The 20,419-nt window shown below is 40.6% G+C and overlaps 1 gene segment (V, D, J or C); it reads left to right on the top strand.

Moving 5' to 3' along the window:
- Positions 1–11,806: 11,806 nt before the first annotated feature.
- On the top strand, positions 11,807–17,544 carry LOC141582267 (immunoglobulin heavy variable 3-48-like). The segment is given in 3 exon segments: positions 11,807–11,916; positions 12,020–12,440; positions 17,508–17,544. Coding segments are annotated over 3 exon segments (504 nt in total).
- Positions 17,545–20,419: the final 2,875 nt, after the last annotated feature.

The following is a 20,419-nucleotide window of genomic DNA, read 5'->3' as shown; positions in this document are numbered from 1 at the left end:
ATGGAGGAGCCACTTTTTATACTTTTACTTTTGTAATAAACTTGCTTTCATTTCACTCTGTGGATTTGCTGCAAACTGGGGCCCCTTTCTGGTAACATTTCTGTTGTTCTTGGTTTTTGAAGCAGAAAACTCCAAGATGGGATGACGTTTCCCTGAATTACTGTAAGAAGTACACTCTCCCTTTGAGAGAAAATGCACAGAGGGTGGAATGAGGCTGTGAAGCTGATGGCAGATGGGGGATGCCTGTCCCTGAGTGAAGGAGAGAGAGAGGGAGGATTGGATGGAAGGTTTCTATACTTCTGTGCTGTGCAAGGAAGGTGCAAAACATATTGAAGTCTCGTGCAAGTCAGTGCTACCTTGCAGAGATCCCCGTCACTCTCCGAAATGGCTCTGCTTACGAGTCACTTTGGTCAGTCCCTTCATTAGAGTGGACCACAGGACATGGGCCTCAGCACACGCCATGCCGCAGGTGTCAGAAAGCAGCTGCTGGGAACCGGACCCACGTGCATTTTGCTGCCTGTAGGAGGAGGCAGGGAGATGCATTCTCATGGTCAGCACACTGATTTTGGATTTTAATAGAGAAGACCTGCTTTTACCTTATTGTATTGGAAAATATATAAACAAATGTGCACCCTTAAACAATTGTAGTTTTCATACTTCTTTTAATTGCATTCGTTTATAATTCTGCATTAGTTCCTGGCCCGTTGTTGCACTTTTCATAGGTATTGTTCAATGAATCGAGAACATGAATTTTCCACTTTCACTGTTTTTTCTCCATGTGCAGAGACCTTGAGTAGAGCATGTCTGTTGCTTATCCACACTATCCCTTGTGTCCCCTGGGAAGGCACAGAGACTTGTCTGACTGCAGAATCTGGGGTAGGAGCCTGCACACCTCAGAGCCTGCAGAGAAACCCAGTGAATGTCTATGAAGACAGAGTGCTGTCCCACGTGGGGAAAACTCTAGTTTTCCCACAGCCAAAGATTGCTGCTCAGCTGTCATCGGGAGGTTATCAACTAGAGCACTCAGAAGCCTGTATCAGCACACCTTCAGTATGCAACTTGCCACCATTAGACTCCAGGTAATAACTCAGCCTTGATTTTTCTGACCATAGTCACCTTATTCATTTGTAAGTTTGGTTCAGAAATGTTATCTTTTAGTTTATGGTTCAAACCTTGGAATTTTATTAACGGGAGGATGCTGGGAAGATGGCCACCTAGGAACAGCGCAGGACTTCAGCTCCCAGTGAAAGTGCAGAGGGTGAGTGGACGCCGCATTTCCAGACGAACTCTTATTGCCCACAGACCAGGAGATACCCAGGCAAAGGGGTCACCAGCGTCCCAGTCCCAGCCGGTGCGGCTGTTTTGGCCCCCGTGGGGCTGATTCCACCCGCGCGGCTGCTGTGACCACTCCCTGTTGCTGCGGTTATCCCTACAAAAGCCACTGGTCTGGGAACCCTCTTAGCTGGCGAGCAGAGCCCTGAGATGGCAGAGTTCCCCATTCATCTGAAATAGCGAGCCAGGCCAGGAGAGTTCTAGGCAAAAAATCCGCCAGGAGCCTGCGCCGCAGTGCGAGCCGACTCCGTGAGTCGCAGCACGGGAGATCCCGGCGCCTTTTCAACAAGCGACCGGAACGCGGGGTCGTTCAACTTAAAAGAAAAGACTCTGAGTCAGGGAGCCAGGTGATCAGGCTCGGTTGGTCCCACCCCTCCACCCCCAACAACAACGAAAACAAAAACAGTAATTGGAAACCCTCTGGGTTGAGCCCTTCAAACCAAGCACAGCTGAACCGGGACAGTCTGGCTCGGTGGGGGAGGGGCTTCCGCCATTACTGAGACTCTCCACCACTATGGAGGCAGGCTGCCGTTGCCAAGGCAACCCGCTGTTGCCGAGGCAACCTGACACAACAGAGAGAGTCCGCCATAACAGAGGCGGGGCCACCATTGCCCAGACAGTTCTAACTACACCCATATAAAAAGGACTACAGGGAAGAGCTCAGGGCAGCTGGGCAGAGCCCACCGCAGCTCAGCAAAGCCCCTGCGGGCAGGCAGTGGCTAGGCGTGCTGCTAGCTGGGCGGGTCAGACCTGAAAGAAAAATCAAAAAAGGCAGTAGTGCAATGGAATCTCATAAAGCTCCAACTCCCTGGGACAGAGACAGACAACAGGTGGATAAACCCACAAAAATGGGAAGAAACCAGCACAAAAAGGATGAAAACTCCCGAAACCAGAACACCTCTCCTCCTAAAAGGGATCACAACTCCTCACCAGCAAGGGAAACAGACCAGATGGAGAAGGAGGGTGATGAAATGACAGAATCAGACTTCAGAAGGTGGGTAGTAAGAAACTACAGTGAGCTAAAAGAACATGTTCTAACCCATCGCAAAGAAAATAGGAACCTTGAAAGAAGATTGGACGAACTGCTGACGAGAATGGACAGCATAGAGAGGAGTATAAGTGAATTGATGGAGCTGAAAAACGCAACACGAGAACTTCGTGAAGCATGCACAAGCTTCAACAGCCGAATTGACCAAGCAGAAGAAAGGATATCAGAGGTCAAAGATCAACTCAATGAAATAAAAAGAGAAGGCAAGAACAGAGAAAAAAGCACAAAAAGGAATGAAAAAAATCTTCAAGAAATGTGGGACTATGTGAAAAGACCTAATCTACGTCTGATAGGTGTACCTGAATGTGATGAAGAGAATGAATCCAAGCTGGAAAATACTCTTCAGGATATTATCCAGGAAAACTTCCCCAACCTAGCAAGGCAGACCAATATTCAAATCCAGGAAATACAGAGAACACCACAGAGATATTCCTCAAGAAGAGCAACCCCAAGGCACATAATTGTCAGATTCACCAGGGTTGAAATGAAAGAGAAAATGCTAAGGGCAGCCAGAGAGAAAGGTCGGGTTACCCACAAAGGGAAGCCCATTAGACTCACAGCAGATCTCTCAGCAGACACCCTACAAGCCAGAAGAGATTGGGGGCCAATATTCAACATCCTTAAAGAAAAGAACTTTCAACCCACAGTCTCCTATCCAGCCAAACTAAGCTTCATAAGTGAAGGAAAAATAAAATCCTTTGTGAACAAGCAAGCACTCAGAGATTTCATCACCACCAAACCTGCTCTACAAGAACTCCTGAAAGAGGCTCTACACATATAAAGGAACAACCAGTACCAGCCACTCCAAAAACACACCAAATGATAAAAGGGCATCAATACAATCAAGAATCTGCATCAACTAACCAACAAAACAGCCAGGTAGCATCAAAATGACAGTATCAAATTCACACATAACAATACTATCCCTAAATGTCAATGGACTAAATGCCCCAATCAAAAGACACAGACTGGCAAATTGGATAAAAAGCCAAAACCCATCAGTGTGCTGTATCCAGGAAACCCAGATTACATGCAAGGATACACAGAGGCTCAAAATAAAGGGATGAAGGAAGATCTACCAAGAAAATGGAGAGCAAAGAAAGGCAGGAGTTGCAATTCTCATCTCTGATAAAATAGACTTTAAAGCAACAAAGATCAAAAGAGACAAAGAAGGACATTACATAATGGTAAAAGGATCACTGCAACAAGAAGAGCTAACGATCCTAAATATATATGCACCCAATACAGGAGCACCCAGATACATAAGGCAAGTTCTTAATGACTTACGAAGAGACTTAGACTCCCACACAATAATAGTGGGAGACTTTAACACCCCATTGTCAATATTAGACAGATCAACCAGACAGAAAATCAACAAGGATATCCAGGACCTGAATACAGACCTGGAACAAGCAAACCTAATAGACATTTACAGAACTCTCCACCCCAAATCCACAGAATATACATTCTTCTCAGCACCACATCACACCTACTCTAAAATTGACCACATAATTGGCAATAAATCACTCCTCAGCAAATGCAAAAGAACAGAAATCATAACAAACAGTCTCTCAGACCACAGTGCAATCGAGTTAGAACTCAGAATGCAGAAACTAACTCAGAACCGCACAGCTTCATGGAAACTGAACAACTTGCTCTTGAATGTTGACTGGATAAACAATTAAATGAAGGCAGAAATAAAGATGTTCTTCGAAACCAATGAGAACGAAGACACAACATGCCAGAATCTCTGGGACACATTTAAAGCAGGCTCTAGAGGAAAATATATAGCAATGAGTGCCCACATGAGAAGAAAGGAGAGATCTAAAATGGACACCCTATCATCAAAATTGAAACAGCTAGAGGAGCAAGATCAAAAAAACTCAAAACCTAGCAGAAGACAGGAAATAACTAAGATCAGAGCAGAACTGAATGAAATAGAGACACAAAAAACTCTTCAAAAAATCAATAAATCCAGGAGCTGGTTTTTTCAAAAGATCAACAAAATAGACAGACCACTAGCCAGATTAATAAAAAAGAAAAGAGAGAATAACCAAGTTGATGCAGTAAAAAACGATAAAGGGGATATCACCACAGATTCCACAGAAATCCAAACCATCATCAGAGATTATTACAAACAATTCTATGCACATAAACTAGTAAACCTGGAAGAAATGGATAAATTCCTGGACACCTGCAACCTCCCAAGCCTAAACCTGGAAGAAGCCAAAACCCTGAATAGACCAATAACATGGTCTGAAGTCGAGGCAGCAATAAAGAGCCTACCACCCAAAAAAAGCCCAGGTCCAGATGGGTTCACAGCTGAATTCTACCAGACATACAAAGAGGAGCTGATACCATTCCTTCTGAAACTATTCCAGACAATCCAAAAAGAGGGAATCCTTCCCAAATCATTTTACGAGACAAACATCATCCTGATACCAAAACCTGGCAGAGACTCAACAAGAAAAGAAAATTTCAGGCCAATATCCATGATGAACATAGATGCAAAAATCTTCAATAAAATGCTGGCAAACCTATTGCAACAGCATATCAAAAAGCTCATCCACCATGATCAAGTAGGATTCATCCCAGGGATGCAAGGCTGGTTCAACATACGCAAGTCCATAAACGTAATTCACCACATAAACAGAACCAAAGACAAAAACCGCATGATTATCTCAATTGATGCAGAGAAGGCTTTTGACAAAATTCAACAACCCTTTATGCTAAAAACCCTCAATAAACTAGGTATTGATGGAACGTATCTGAAAACAATAAAAGCTATTTATGACATACCAACAGCCAATATCATACTGAATGGGCAAAAACTGGAAGCATTCCCTTTGAAATCTGGCACTAGACAAGAATGCCCTCTCTCACCACTCCGATTCAATATAGTACTGGAAGTTCTAGCCAGAGCAATCAGGCAAGAAAAAGAAATAGAGGGTATCCAAATTGGAAAGGAGGAAATCAAATTGTCTCTATTTGCAGATGACATGATTGTATATCTGGAAGACCCCATCATCTCAGCCCAAAATCTCCTGAAATTGATAAACAACTTCAGCAAAGTCTCAGGATACAAAATCAACGTGCAAAAATCACAAGCATTCCTATACACCAGTAATAGACTTCAAGAGAGCCAAATCAAGAACGAACTGCCATTCACAATTGCTACAAAGAGAATAAAGTACCTAGGAATACAACTAACAAGGAACGTAAAGGACCTCTTCAAGGAGAACTACAAGCCATTGCTCAATGAAATAAGAGAGGATACAAACAGATGGAGAAACATTCCATGTTCATGGTTAGGAAGAATCAACATCGTGAAAATGGCCATACTGCCCAAAGTAATTTACAGATTCAACGCTATTCCCATCAAGCTACCAATGACCTTCTTCACATAACTGGAAAAAAAACACCTTAAACTTCATATGGAACCAAAAGAGAGCCCACATAGCCAAGTCAATTCTAAGCAAAAAGAACAAAGCAGGAGGCATCACACTACCGGACTTCAAACTATACTACAAGGCTACAGTAATCAAAACAGCATGGTACTGGTACCAAAACAGAGATATAGACCAATGGAACAGAACAGAGGCCTCAGAGGAAATACAACATACCCACAACCATCTGATCTTCGACAAACCTGACAAAAACAAGCAATGGGGAAAGGACTCCCTGTTTAATAAATGGTGTTGGGAGAACTGGCTAGCCATGTGCAGAAAGCAGAAACAGGACCCCTTCTTGACACCTTACACCAAAATTAACTCCAGATGGATTAAAGACTTAAACATCAGACCTAACACCATAAAAACCTTAGAAGAAAATCTAGGCAAAACCATTCAGGACATAGGTGTAGGCAAGGACTTTATGACCAAAACGCCAAAAGCAATGGCAACAAAAGCCAAAATAGACAAATGGGACCTAATCAAACTCCACAGCTTCTGCATGGCAAAAGAAACAGTCAGTAGAGTGAGTCGGCAACCAACAGAATGGGAAAAAAAATTTGCAGCCTACCCATCTGACAAGGGGCTGCTATCCAGAATTAACAATGAACTAAAGCAGATCTACAAGAAAAAAACAAACAAGCCCATTCAAAAATGGGCAAAGGATAGGAACAGATACTTTACAAAAGAAGATATACAGAAGGCCAACAAACATATGAAAAAATGCTCATCATCACTGGTCATCAGAGAAATGCAAATCAAAACCACATTGAGATACCATCTCACACCAGTTAGAATGGCGATCATTAAAAAATCTGGAGACAACAGATGCTGGAGAGGATGTGGAGAAACAGGAACACTTTTACACTGTTGGTGGGAATGTAAATTAATTCAACCATTGTGGAAGACAGTGTGGCGATTCCTCAAGGACCTAAAAATAGAAATCCCATTTGACCCAGCAATCCCATTACTGGGTATATATCCAAAGGATTATAAATCATTCTACTACAAGGACACGTGCACACGAATGTTCATTGCAGCACTGTTTACAATAGCAAAGACCTGGAACCAACCCAAATGCCCAACGATGATAGACTGGATAGGGAAAATGTGGTACCTATACACCATGGAATATTACGCAGCCATCAAAAACGATGAGTTCACGTCCTTTGTAGGGACATGGATGAACCTGGAAACCATCATGCTCAGCAAACTGACACAAGAGCAGAAAATCAAACACCGTATATTCTCACTCATAGGCGGGTGTTGAACAATGAGAGCACATGGACACAGGGAGGGGAGCACTACACACTGGGGTCTGTTGGGGGGAAATGGGGGGGGCGGGGGGTGGGGAAGTGGGAAGAGATAGCATGGGGAGAAATGACAGATACAGGTGAGGGGACGGAAGGCAGCAAACCACACTGCCATGTGTGTACCTATGCAACAATCTTGCATGTTCATCACATGTACTCCAACACCTAAAATGCAATAAAAATAAAAAAAGAGAATTCCACTGATGTAGCTGAGCACTTTATAATATAAATTACTAGAGACTGGCATTGAGGTTTCAATAACTAATTTTTATTACCTAAATACAATTACGCCTGAATTGTTACCTCTTTCTTCAGTGAAAATTTGCTTGCTGTGATTGAGTTTTGGGAAGATTCCCAGTATTCACAACTGAGCTTCCAAGAGTGTATTGAGAGCAAAAACTGGATGAGGGCAGAGAAACCCACCTTTACTGTATTCACCACTAACCTGAAGTGAACTCAGCGAGATCCATGCTCACTGCTGCTTCTCTGCAGAGTTCAGGTTTCTGCTTCTCACAATTCCAACACAGACTCTCCCGCTCCCCAAATGTTTGGCCTCTACTTGCTATAAGGTCATGCTCTGTTCTTAGCTTGTCTGAGCCATTTTATGAGTGTGGGGTGAGCCATTCAATGAAAATTATATCTCTTCTCAAATTGAATCCCATGGTTGATCATGCATTATTTTTCTGATTATGGTAATTGAGTTTTCTTGGCATGTTCATTACTAGTAACATTCAAAGCCATTTCATTTACATGTTTGATGCTTCATGTTTTGTTGCTATGACACTTTTTCTTCTATTGAGTCTTCCCACTAGCATTATAACGTAATCTGGTATCCAGGCTCAGTTGTCGTTGTTAAATGCGTACGTTAAAAGTTATGTATTCTTTCACAGCAGACATAATTTTCTCTTTTATGGGGATGAACACACACTGCTGAGCTACCCCCACTCACAAGAACATATGCATAAGTATGATATTTTCATTTATTTGACTAATACATTCTATCATTCTCCCTCCAAATTTTTTACTCCTGAGAAGACCTGGACAAACTCTTCTGCATCTGTTCAAACCATAAACTCAGAAACCACATGGTGAGTAAAAGCTCACCTGGCTCTGGATTTTGGGTCCAGCTCTCTCCCTCCAGTGTCCCACAGCACCTCAGCCCACCTGTCCAGGTTCCAACAAAGCTCAGCTCCTGCACCGGGAATGGGAAGAGACTGAGAGATAAGAAGAGGTTTGTTGACAAATGCACAGTTACAGGTAGACATGAGGGATGTGCTCTAGTGTCCTGCCACACAGCAGGACGACTCCAGTTAACAACATATAGTAATTTTATGCCTACAAGTAGCCAGAGAGAGAATTTTGTATGCTACCTACACAAAGAAATGTTAGTGTCTAACCTGGCGAATTTGCTTATTGTTCTAATTTGGTCACACCACGTGGCACACATGTATAGAAATGTCACACTGTACCCCATAAATATAAACAGTTATTATGTGCCAACGCTAAAAAATTATTCAATTAAAAAGAATTTTATTGGTATATATTACAAATGATTCAACACACAGACAGGAGTAATAACATTTTTCTTTGAAATCATGAATTTTCTAACAATGTAGTTGCATTCATTTGAATTAAAGCATGTGTTTGATCATGTTAAGAATAGACAGACTTATGTGTACAATAATATTTTTTCATTTTAGGCTTCTACTTAATACTATCAATGCAAATAATTTTAAAACAGCTAAGTAAAAAGAATATCGTTGAGGAAATGTGTGTGTGGTGTGTGATGTGTGAGTTTTTTCTTGCACACTGCTCTGTCCATGGTGGATGTGTAGTGTGCGTGTCTGTGTCTGTGTGTGTTTACTCTGCTTTGGGTTCGTTGTGATTCTAGGATCTGTAGTCCTGTGTATTTCACAAAACTGGGAACATTCTTAGCCATCATTTTTTTTTAAGTACTGTCTTTGTATCTACAATTTCTTCTTTTCTGATTTAAAAAGTACATATACTATACCTTTTGCTATTAATGTTTACTTTCTTCACCCTCTTTTCCTTTGCCATTTACTTTGTGAAATTTCTAGTGACATTTTAAGTGCATGGTTGCATTTAAAAGCTGACCCAGCTCTACTGAGGGGTGTGCCCAAAGCTTCCTCACGGTTTATACTGCATTGTTTTTGATTTCTTGTGCATTTCTATTTGATTCCTTCTTAGTATTTTTATCCCTCAGTTTCCTGCCTAGTCCTGCATCATGTCCACAGTTTCTGTAAGAGATTTTTACATGTGAATTATAGTTGCTTTACATACCTTATTTAATTAGATACTTCTAATATTTGTATCATTTATGAATCTCCTTCCAATTATTTGTTTATTGAGAATGACATTTCTCACTAACCTATGGAATAATTGTTGTTGATAACCAGACCTGTTGGCTTGGACAGTTAATGTTGGCTTATTATTTCATTTTACGCATTTTCTGCCTGTATTTCACCACACTCTATCTTTGCCAGGCCTTCATTGTGGAAGTGTCTGTGAATCTTCTCAGAGCTACATTCGACATTCACTTTTGCAGTTGACATCAGAGTTGAAGTCTCTTCTTTCAGGTCCACCGGAGACTTCAGATCCTCCCGTGACACCTTGCTTTTCTTTCCTGCTTGGCTTTGCCTCTTCACCTTGTCCCGTCCAGAGAGTTGCTCTCAGCTCCTTCAGGTGGGTTGAAATGTTATATTTAACTGACAATTGTGAAATTGGTGGAAAGTGGTAGAATCATAAAAGATGTTCTGACCTTCAAGAGTCCACATTTCCACGAAGGCACCGTGATGCCTGGTCTGGGTGTGAGCTTCCAGTGTTTCTCCAGGTGAGATGTTGGTCTGTGCGTTCTTGTTCCTTTTTCCCTGGGTGGAGTCCTCTTGTTTTCCCCAGTTGCTCCCTCCCACAGCTCCAGTGTTGTCTTTTTGTGTTATCACCTTCCAGATTTGCTGACTGACCTTCCCATTAAGGCTCCGGTTAAATAAGAAAGAGAGTGAAGACACATCTCAATGGAAGTGTCTCTTTTCCCATCTCAGTTCCTAAGGGGTTTCCCCAGTGCCCCTAAGACACTGGCTTTGGTGACTTGCCCCTGCTGAGTAATTTCGTAGTTCTGCAGTGGGGATAAAGGAGGTGGGTCTAAATGCATTTCAGAGTGTGGGATCCTTTTCTCTCCCAGACAGACACATTGGGACAGAAATATGTTTTTGATGGTCCTGATTTTGGGGAAAAAGGATTCAAGAGCATAGAAAAGCTCTTCAGTATGTTGTCCCTGAGAAATTCACACTACAACATGTTTCCTACACTTGACTTTGAGTAATCCAATATATATGTGTGTTTTTATCTTGTAATAGCTACATTTTATATTCCGGACTCTGCTCCAAGTCAGCTCACACCCTGGCTTTGTTACTCTCCACAGGAACTTGCCTCTCTGTAGATTTCAGACTTGATGTTTATCTTAAAACTTGCAGTATTTAAAGTATTTTTTGAATTAGGAAAATCCTCTTTTCTGTGTTTATCTATTATTGTAGATATTGTTGTAAAAACAAAAAAAAGTAAAATATATTCCTCATCTGTGTACATGTCAAAGGTGACTTGCAGATTTTTCTTTTATTATGTGCCAGAGTAATAAAAGAATGTTCATATTGTTAAGCTGCTTAGTAGAAAAACAAATTATGGTAAATTGTTTCCTGGAATATTACCCGTCATTTATACTAAATAAATGCCAAACAAATAAGAATATATAGTATGTTCTTTCGTATTTATACATTTTGGTAAATAAAAATATGTCTAAAGTAATATAATAAAGGTTAGCAGTTGCCTGGGGAAATGGTGGAGGAAGGGAAGGGGAAAGGAGCAGGAATATAGCAGAACAAGAGGAAATGTGGAGAAGAATTCACTTGTCTACTTTCTTGATAATGCTGGCAGTTACATCATGTTTATTCATTGTACATTTTAAATATGTAAAATGTATTATCTTTCAATTAAGCCTCATACAATGTATTACAGGAAAACAAATGGAAACTTAGACAAGGAAGAAATAATAGAAAGATACAAAAAATATGTTAAATGTCTGAGCTACTTGAAAATTAATGTGCCTGGACCCTAGTTCTCCTCATATTTTCAGGTGAGTGCTGGAGGGCAGCAACATCACACACGCTCGTATTACAGAAACTGGGTTCTGAAAACCACCCTAGAAACATCCAGCTTTGTCCTGGAGTTGGTTTAGGTAGCAGGCAGAGCCAGTGATGAGGAGCACAGGGCCAGATACCGGGGTCCACTCATCCCAGACATGAGCTCCTACATGCATACAGAGCCCCTCCATGTGTGGGTTCGCTTTCACACGTGTAAATGAAGAAAATATTGAATCCTACCAACCGTAATTTACAGAAATATTTAAACATTAGATAGGGTGATCAGGGCAAAGCATTTATCACAGCACAATTTCATAATGAGTCAGTATATGTTCCAAATACCATCAATTTCAGCATACTCCTGCACGACACTGTCATGTTCTCTGGGCACAGCCTCCTCCTCAAGCGTCCCGCCCTAGAGCTTGTTATATAGTAGGAGACATGCAAATAGGGCCCCCCCGTTCTGATGAAAACCAGCCCAGCCCTGACCCTGCAGCTCTGAGAGAGGAGCCTTAGCCCGGGGGTTCCAAGGCATTTCCACCTGCTGATCAGCACTGAACACAGAGGACTCAGCATGGAGTGGGGGCTGAGCTGGGTTTTCCTTGTTGCAATTTTAGAAGGTGATTCATGGAAATCTAGAGAGACTGACTGTGTGTGGACATGAGTGAGAGAAACAGTGGATGTGTGTGGCAGTTTCTGACCAGGGTGTCTCTGTGTTTGCAGGTGTCCAGTGTGAGGTGCAGCTGCTGGAGTCTGGGGGAGGCTTGGTTCAGCCTGGGGGGTCCCTGAGACTCTCCTGTGCGGCCTCTGGATTCACCTTCAGTGACTATGAAATGAACTGGGTCCGCCAGGCTCCAGGGAAGGGGCTGGAGTGGGTCTCATTCATTAGTGGTCCTAGTGGTAGTAAGACATACTACGCAGACTCCGTGAAAGGCCGATTCACCATCTCCAGAGACAACGCCAAGAACTCGCTGTATCTGCAGATGAGCAGCCTGAGAGCCGAGGACACGGCCGTGTATTACTGTGCGAGAGACACAGTGAGGGGAAGTCAGTGTGGGCCCAGACACAAACCTCCTGCAGGGGCGCGCGGGGCCGCCAGGGAGCGCCCGGGACCCACCGAGGACGGGACAGGCCCCAGGAGCAGGTGCAGGGGGAGGTTTCTTTTCTCTTCAGCTGGAAAAGTCAGCTTTGTATTTTCAGAATTCTGGAGCACTTTAGGCTGTGATATTTTATTACTTATATTTTTTATAAGTTTGTTAACGTTAGCATTTAAATGTTACTAATTATTAAAACTATGTATATACAAATATTTTTTAAACATATACTTTCAAGGAAAAAACATTCATAATTATTTGCACTGATTCTTCCAGGGTTTTATTAACATTTGTTGACATCAACAACCACATAGCTATAGGGACTGAAATTTATACGCATAAACAGATGTATAGGCCACGCGTGGTGGCTCACGCTTATAACTCCAGCTACTCAGGAAACTGAGGTGGGAGAATTCCTTGAACCAGGGAGGTGGAGGTTGCCGTGAGCCTTGTCATGACACTGCAGTCAAGCCTGGGTGACAGAGTGAGACTCCATCCGAAAAGAAAAATAAGGAAGAAAGAAATAAAGAAAGAAGTAAATATAAATACACCTATCTATGCACACATGTTGTAGGCATTCATATTAAACATTACGATAAAATAATTCTGAAAATATCTCCTGAAAAATCAAACTTAATGATGAACAAAATATAAATCATTAGAGTAATTCACAATAGATTTCAATTGTTTTTCATTATTTACATGAATTGACTTCTGTTTGTTCATTTAAAAGTAGTATATTGATCATTTCAAAAGAGGTAAGAGTCCATTTTAAATGTTGTTTTCACACTAAATGATAAGAATTTGAGGTGACGAATGATAATTATCTTAATTATTTCTTATTATCTTAGTTATTCCGTATTGTATTCACAAATCAGAATATTGCTTCTTACCTTGTGAATATAAACAGTCATAATTTGTGAATTTAAAATAAAAATTTTTTATTTTAATTTTTAAAATTTATTTCACATCATTATCTTTTTCTTCACTTCCACGTGTCATTGGATCCTCTCGAGGGCCCAGCCGCACCCCTGTCTCCTGGAGGCTTCTGGGAGTGGCTGCGGGCCGGGCAGAAGCAGGCATCCGGGTGAGTCCACAGGACCTGGAACCACCTCTGCTCGAATCAGGCCATCTCCTCGGGATCACAGGGCTCTTCATTATCCTCAGCCCACTGTTGTACCAAACAGGCAACATCACACTTCAATTCACCACGCTTTGCTTTAATTTGCCAAATGATCACCATGAAGGCAATCGTTTTAACAGTAAATGTATTACAATCAAATAAGATAAACTCCTTTCCATGAGACACAGTTGCTTATCAGGATTTTACATGTAGTTTGTATTTTCCATTTCTTTATAGATGAGATACTAATATCTCCATATTGGAGATTATTCCCCTAAGTCATCCTTTAAAATTAATTTTTCCAAAAAAATCCATGATATAATTACAAATTTCAGGTGTAATAGCTGGGCCAACATTGAGAATACATTAATAATTAATACATGTGCTTGTAAATATCGTTATTTTCATGTGGTCTGTCCCCAATTATGATTTTACACAAAATATTAGTAAATTATCCTGATAAAACAGGTTAAAATATTATACAAAGAGTTTACTAAGTTTGTATAACTAATAATATAAAATATTGCACATATTTTTAGCCATGTTTAAATTATCTGTGAAATTTGTGTTTATTAATTTTTCATTTTAGTATGCCACCTTTATCTCTCTTATTTCGGAGACTATTCTAGTATAGCTGAATGTATTTTAATAATTATTGTAGTAATCACATTTACATTTTGTATTTGAATTTTCATATACATTTTGTCAATATTTTAATTTCAGTATAAAATATTACTATACAATCGTCTATTTTCTATTTTTAGGAGGTAAGATAAAATGCATAGATTTTCAATGGATAGTTTGAGGGTTTCTGGCAAATGTATGCACAAATAAGGAATTATTTACTTACTTTTTAGTGTATACTCAGTAGTGAAATCGCTGTGTAATATGATATCTCTGTCTTAAGCTCTTTGAGAAATCTCCAGTCTGCTTTCCAACGTGGCAGGACTAATTTCTATTCCTATCAACAGTGTATAAATGTTCTCTTTTCTCCACAGCCCCACCAGCATCCGTTGTTTTCTGACTTTTTAGTGATAACTATTCTGAGCAGGGTGAAGCTGCACACCTGCCATCATCTCGTCTTTGATAAGGCTGACAGAAACAAGCAATGAGGGAAGGACTGACTCCCTGTTCAATAAATACTGCTGGCACAACGGGCTAGCTGTATGATGAAGATTTAAGCTGGACGTCTACTTTCAACACGTATAAAATTACCTCAAAATTGGTGAACGATTTAAACGTTAGACTTCAAACTGTAAAAATCCTTGCAGACAACCTAGAAATACTCTTCTCAACACTAGTTTTGACAAAGAATTTTTGGCTTAGTATCCAAAAGCAATTGCAACAAAAACCAAGAGGGACAAGTGGGACCTAATTAACTAAGGAGTTTCTGCTGAGCAAAACAAACAAACAAGGAAACAAAACTATCAGCAGAGCAATCAGACAACCTACAGACCGTGAGAAGATATTCACAAACATCGCATCCACCAAAGTCCTAACATCACATCCAGAATCTACTGGAAATTTAGCAAATTAAGAAGCAAAAAACAAATAACCTCATTAAAAATTGGCTAATTTATCTGTGTCCCCACCGAAATTGAAACTTGAATTTTATCTCCCAGAATTCCCAAGTGTTGTAGGAGGAACCCAGAGGGTGGCGATTGAATCACTGGGGCCTGGCTTTCCCATTCTTGTGCCATTCTTGTGATAGTGAGTAAGTCTCGCAAGATCTCGTGGATTTATCAATGGTTCCTGCTTTTGCTTCCTCATTTTCTCTTGCCACTGTCGGGTAAGGAGTGCCTTGCACCTCCCATCATGATTCTGAGGCCTCCCCAGCCATGTGGAATTGTGAGTCCAATTAAAACTCTTTTTCTTCTCAGTTTCAGGTATGTCTTTATGAGCAGTTTGAAAATGGAGTAATACATGGGCAAGTGACACAAACAGACACTTCTCAAAAGAAAACACACAAGTGGACAGTAAATATCTTTTAAAAATGTTTAGCATCACTAATCATCAGAGAAATGCAAATAAATTTTCTGATTTCTGTCACTCTATGTCCATTTTTCTTGTTTCAAACTTCATAAAAATGGAATCAAATATCATAGATCATTTTTTTGTAAGGGACTCGTTTTGCTGTTTGTGAGCTTCATTCACATAATTGCGTCTATCAAGTTCTTGTCATCATATCCGTACATATGTATGTACTCATACACATATAGGTATTGTATATCTGAATCAGTCCATTATATTAATACATGACAGTGTGCTAAGTAAATAAATCAGCTCATTAAGTTAAAAATTGACAATATGTATGTGTATTTTTCTGTTGATGGAATTAAATGTTTCCATTATAAATATCTTAAACAAATCTGTTATAAATATCTTTGTACAAATTCTTCTGCTTATATTCTCACAGTTTTATTGATCAAATGTGTAGAAATATAAGTATGCATCACCTTTGTAGCTTTATGGAGGTATAGCTGAGTAATAACATTTCATGTATTTAATGTACAGTATTTGATGTATTGATGTATTGGGGAAAATACTCATCATGATCAAGGTAATTGGTATGCTTATCATCTCAGAGTTATCATTTTATGCCTTTAATTTATTGTGTGTGTGTGATAGGAACACCTAAGATCTACTCTTCTGGCAAAAGATAAATTTGTAATATAATATTCATTAGCATCTTCACATTAGCGTGCATTTCATCTCCAGAACTTCTTCAACCTTTGTATCAGTCCGTTCTCAAACTACTATAAAGAACTACCTGAGACTGGGAAATTTATGAATAAAAATGGGTTAGTTGACTCACAGTTCTGCAGCCTTAACAGGAAGCATTACTGGGAGGCATCAGGAAACTTAGAATAATTGGGGAAAGTGAAGGGAAGCAAGGACCTTCTTCACATGGTGGCAGGAGAAACAGAGACAACGAGCGAGAGAAGGTATACCACACTTTTAAACCATGAGTTCTTCAAAGAACTATATCCCAAGAACATCAAAAGAGAGGATTACCTCCATGATCCAGTCAGTCCCCATCAGACCTTTTCTACAACACTTGGGGATTAAAATTTGACATGAGATTTGGGTGGAAATACAGAGTCAAACCATATCATTCCCCCGCTGGCCATCACAAATCTCGTGTCCTTCTCACATGATAAAGTATCATTATCTCTTCTCAGCAGTCACCCATTCTTAACTCATTTCAGCATTCACACAAAAATCTGCAATCTAAAGTCTCCTCTGAGACAAGGTAAGTTTCTTCTGCCTATAAACATGTAAAGTGAAAAACATGTAATATCCAAATGGGAGGTATTGGCCATAACAAAAGGGATATGGACCCCATGCAAGTCCAGACCCCAGCAGGGCAGTCATTAAATTGTAAGGCTCCATGTCTCACATCCAGGACACACTGACACAAGAGGTGGTCTCCCAAGGCCTGGGAGACTCTACCCTTGTGGCTCTGCAGGGTACAGTCCCCATGGCTGCTTTCATAGGCTGGCATTGCATTCCTATGGCTTTTCCAGGCACACCGTGCAAGCCATTGGTGGAGCTACCATTACGGGATCTGAAGGATTGTGGCCCTCTTCACACAGATCCACCAGCCAGTGCCCAAGTGGGAACTCTGTGATAGATCCAACACCACGTGGTCCTTCTATGCTGGCCCAGTAGAGTCACTTCATTAGGGCTCAGCCCCTGCATCAGACTTCTGCCTGAATATCCAGGCACTTTCATACATCATCTGATATCTAGGAAGAGATTCCTAAACTTCAACTCTTGCCTTATGTGCACCAGCAAGCTCAACACCACGTGGAGGCAACCAAAGCTTAGGGCTTCCAGCCTCGGAAGCACTGGCCATAGTTTTACCTTGACCGCTTTTGGCCATGGCTGGAACAGGAGAGTCAAGGACGCAAGGTGCCATGTCCCGAGGCTGCACAGAACAGTGGCGTTCTGGGCCTGGACCATGAAACCATTTTTCTCTTCTGGGCTTCAGGATCTGCGACGGGAAGGGCTGCCACAAAGATGTCTGAAATGCCCTGGAGACATTTTTTTCCCATTGGGCTCCTCATTACTTATGCAAATTTCTGCAGTGAGCTTGGATTTCTACCCAGAAAATGAGTTTTTCTTGTCTACTATGTGGCCAGGCTGCAATTTTTTATCAAACTTTTATGCTCTGCTTTCCTTTTAAATGTGAGTTCCAATTTCTTACCACCACGTTGTGAATGCACACGACTTAATTTGCAGAAACAGCCAGGTCAAATCTTGAATGCTTTGGTGCTTAGAAATTTCTTCTGACAGGAACCTTAAATCATCTCTCTCTAGTTCGACATGTCACAGATCACTAAGGCAGGAGGTAAAATGCCACTGGTCTTTTTGTTAAAGAGTAGCAAAGGTGACCTATACTCCATCTCATAATAAGTTCTTCTTCTCTATGTGAGGCCACCTCGGCCTGGACTTTATTGTCCATATCACCATCAGCATTTTGGTCAAAACCATGCAACACGCCTCTAGGAAGTTTCAAACTTTTCCACATCTTTCTGTCTTCCTGTGATCCCTCCATGCTTTTCCAACCTCTGCCCATTCCCCAATTACAAAGTCACTTCCACATTTTCAGGTATGTTTAGCAGTACCCAACTCCTGGTTCAAATTTTCAGAAAATTAGTCCGTTTTCAGACTGCTATAAAAACTACCTGAGACTGAGTAATTTATGAAGAAATGAGGTTTAGGGACTCACAGTTCCGCAGGCTAAACTGGAAGCGTTACTGGGAGGCATCAGGACGCACAATCGTGGGAAGGAGAAGGGGAAGCAAGAACTTTCTTCACGTGATGGCAGGAGAGAGAGCAAGTGAGCGATGAGGGGCCACACCTTTAAACCAGTAGATCTCTTGAGAATGTTATCATAAGAACAGCAAAGAGGAAAGCCACCCCATGACCCAATCTCTTTATATCAGGCCTTTCCTTCAACATGTAGGGATTTCAATCTGGCATGAAATTTGAGTCAGAACACAGAGCCAAACCATATCAACCTGCATAACTGAAAGATTTTATCCTTTGACCCACATCACCCAATTTTCTTCCTCCTCCCAGCCCCTGGGAACTACTATTCTACTCTGCTTCCAAGAGCTTGACTATTTTCGATTCCACATATAAATGAGGTCATGCAACATTTGTCTTTCGGTGTCTGGCTTATTCCACTTAGCGTAGGGTTCTCCATGTGTTCCAATGTAAGAATTTATTTGTTTTTAAAGGCTGAATAATATTCAACTTTTTGAAGGTATAAGCCACATTTTATCTATTTATTCATAGATGGACATTGGCTTATTTTCCAAATCTAGGCTGTTATGCATAATCTCACAATGAGCATGTATTTGTCACACTCACTGTATTTTCTCTAGATGTATTCTCCGAAAGGGGTATACTCTATCTTCAAGTCACTGAGTAATCTTCATGTTGTTTTTCATAATGAGTGTATTAATTTATACTTTGCTCAAAATCATACTTGGATACCTTTGAACCACATTTTCAGGCCTATGTTTATGTCTCGAATCCATTTTTAGCTGATTTCTGTGTGTTGTGTGAGGTGAGGTCCATCTTTCTTCTTCTGCATACAACTGTGCAGATTTCACACCACTTGCTGAAGGACTGTCCTTTCTCTGTTGTTGAGTTCTGGGCAACTTGTCAAAGATCAGTTTCTTGTAGAGAAAAGGGCAATAACAGATACATCCTTAACATTGTGATAACTTTAATGTATGAATACCATTCTGTTAAACTTACATGGAAGATTGTGGGAGGTTATAACAATGTGGGACTTAATATCAGCCATGCCTCACAGAATCTTTTTATGATAGTTCTTTCCTGGATGTGCTTCACTCAGTTCATGCAAAACCTGGTTGGTAACAGGCTAAAAACTCAAAATACAGACGCTTTTAATCAACTGAAAGAGCTGTAGCCTTTTGTCAAGAAATTATTTCAAGACATGGAGAACACAGACAGATGATAAATAAAATACGTTCGCATCCCCTCAAGGGTGGAAAATGAAGAAAGTCTATGTAAATGTGTCCAAAGGGCTGATGGCTTGGTGTATGCGTAGGCCTCCATGTTCGAGTTTTCCCAGGATCTTGTGGTGAGCTGGTCACACCTCATCAAGAATTAACCTCTGCTATCTTTTCTAAGTTTCCTCAAAGTGTTTATTTAATCTGATAACCATTTTGTCTACAAATTGTAGAGTTGAAATGCAACAAATATTCATTTGAAATAATCTGGCATAAATTAAGTAAAATCGATAATTAGATGTATTTCATTCATTTTTATTTAAGATCAGGGGCTAAGCGTTGATATATTTTGATAAAATCTGTGACTCTCTCTCAGCAGCTTTATCCTCTAAAGATATGATCTGGCATGGCAGTTTTCTTTGCTTCAGTGTTTTTACACTCTTTTTACACTGACTTCCATGTTTACATTTGCCAGGAATCTGGGATAAAGGACAGTTTCTAAGAGTTCCCTAAATTGCCCATTTTGGTGGGTGTTCCAGAATATGTGAGATGCTTTTTCACTTACAAAGCACCCCAAAGCCACACACTGCCTTACAATGTGTTTGTTTCCTACTTTGACAAATTAGAACATTCTAATCAATACAATCACTTCTGTCATATGGGCTGATTTTACATCAGATAGAGGACTACATTCTAAAGGAAGGCTTTTGTTAGCAACAGCAATTTTAGTCATTAACCTACAGTTTCATTATTGAGGTGTGATTCATAACAAATAATATTAGGTGGAGGCTTTCCGTGGAAGTGTCTGAATCTCTTGGGTATACAAGGTCTCCCTATTAACATGAAACATTCATGAGCTCAGTCAGTTTCCAGCCTGTCTCACTATCACCACAAACTGTGACCTCACCTGGAA

Source organism: Saimiri boliviensis, chromosome 2, assembly GCF_048565385.1.
Source record: "Saimiri boliviensis isolate mSaiBol1 chromosome 2, mSaiBol1.pri, whole genome shotgun sequence".
NCBI classification, from domain to species: Eukaryota; Metazoa; Chordata; class Mammalia; order Primates; family Cebidae; genus Saimiri; species Saimiri boliviensis.
Note: the sequence above shows the minus strand (reverse complement) of the source record. Positions and strands in the feature narration are given on the sequence as shown.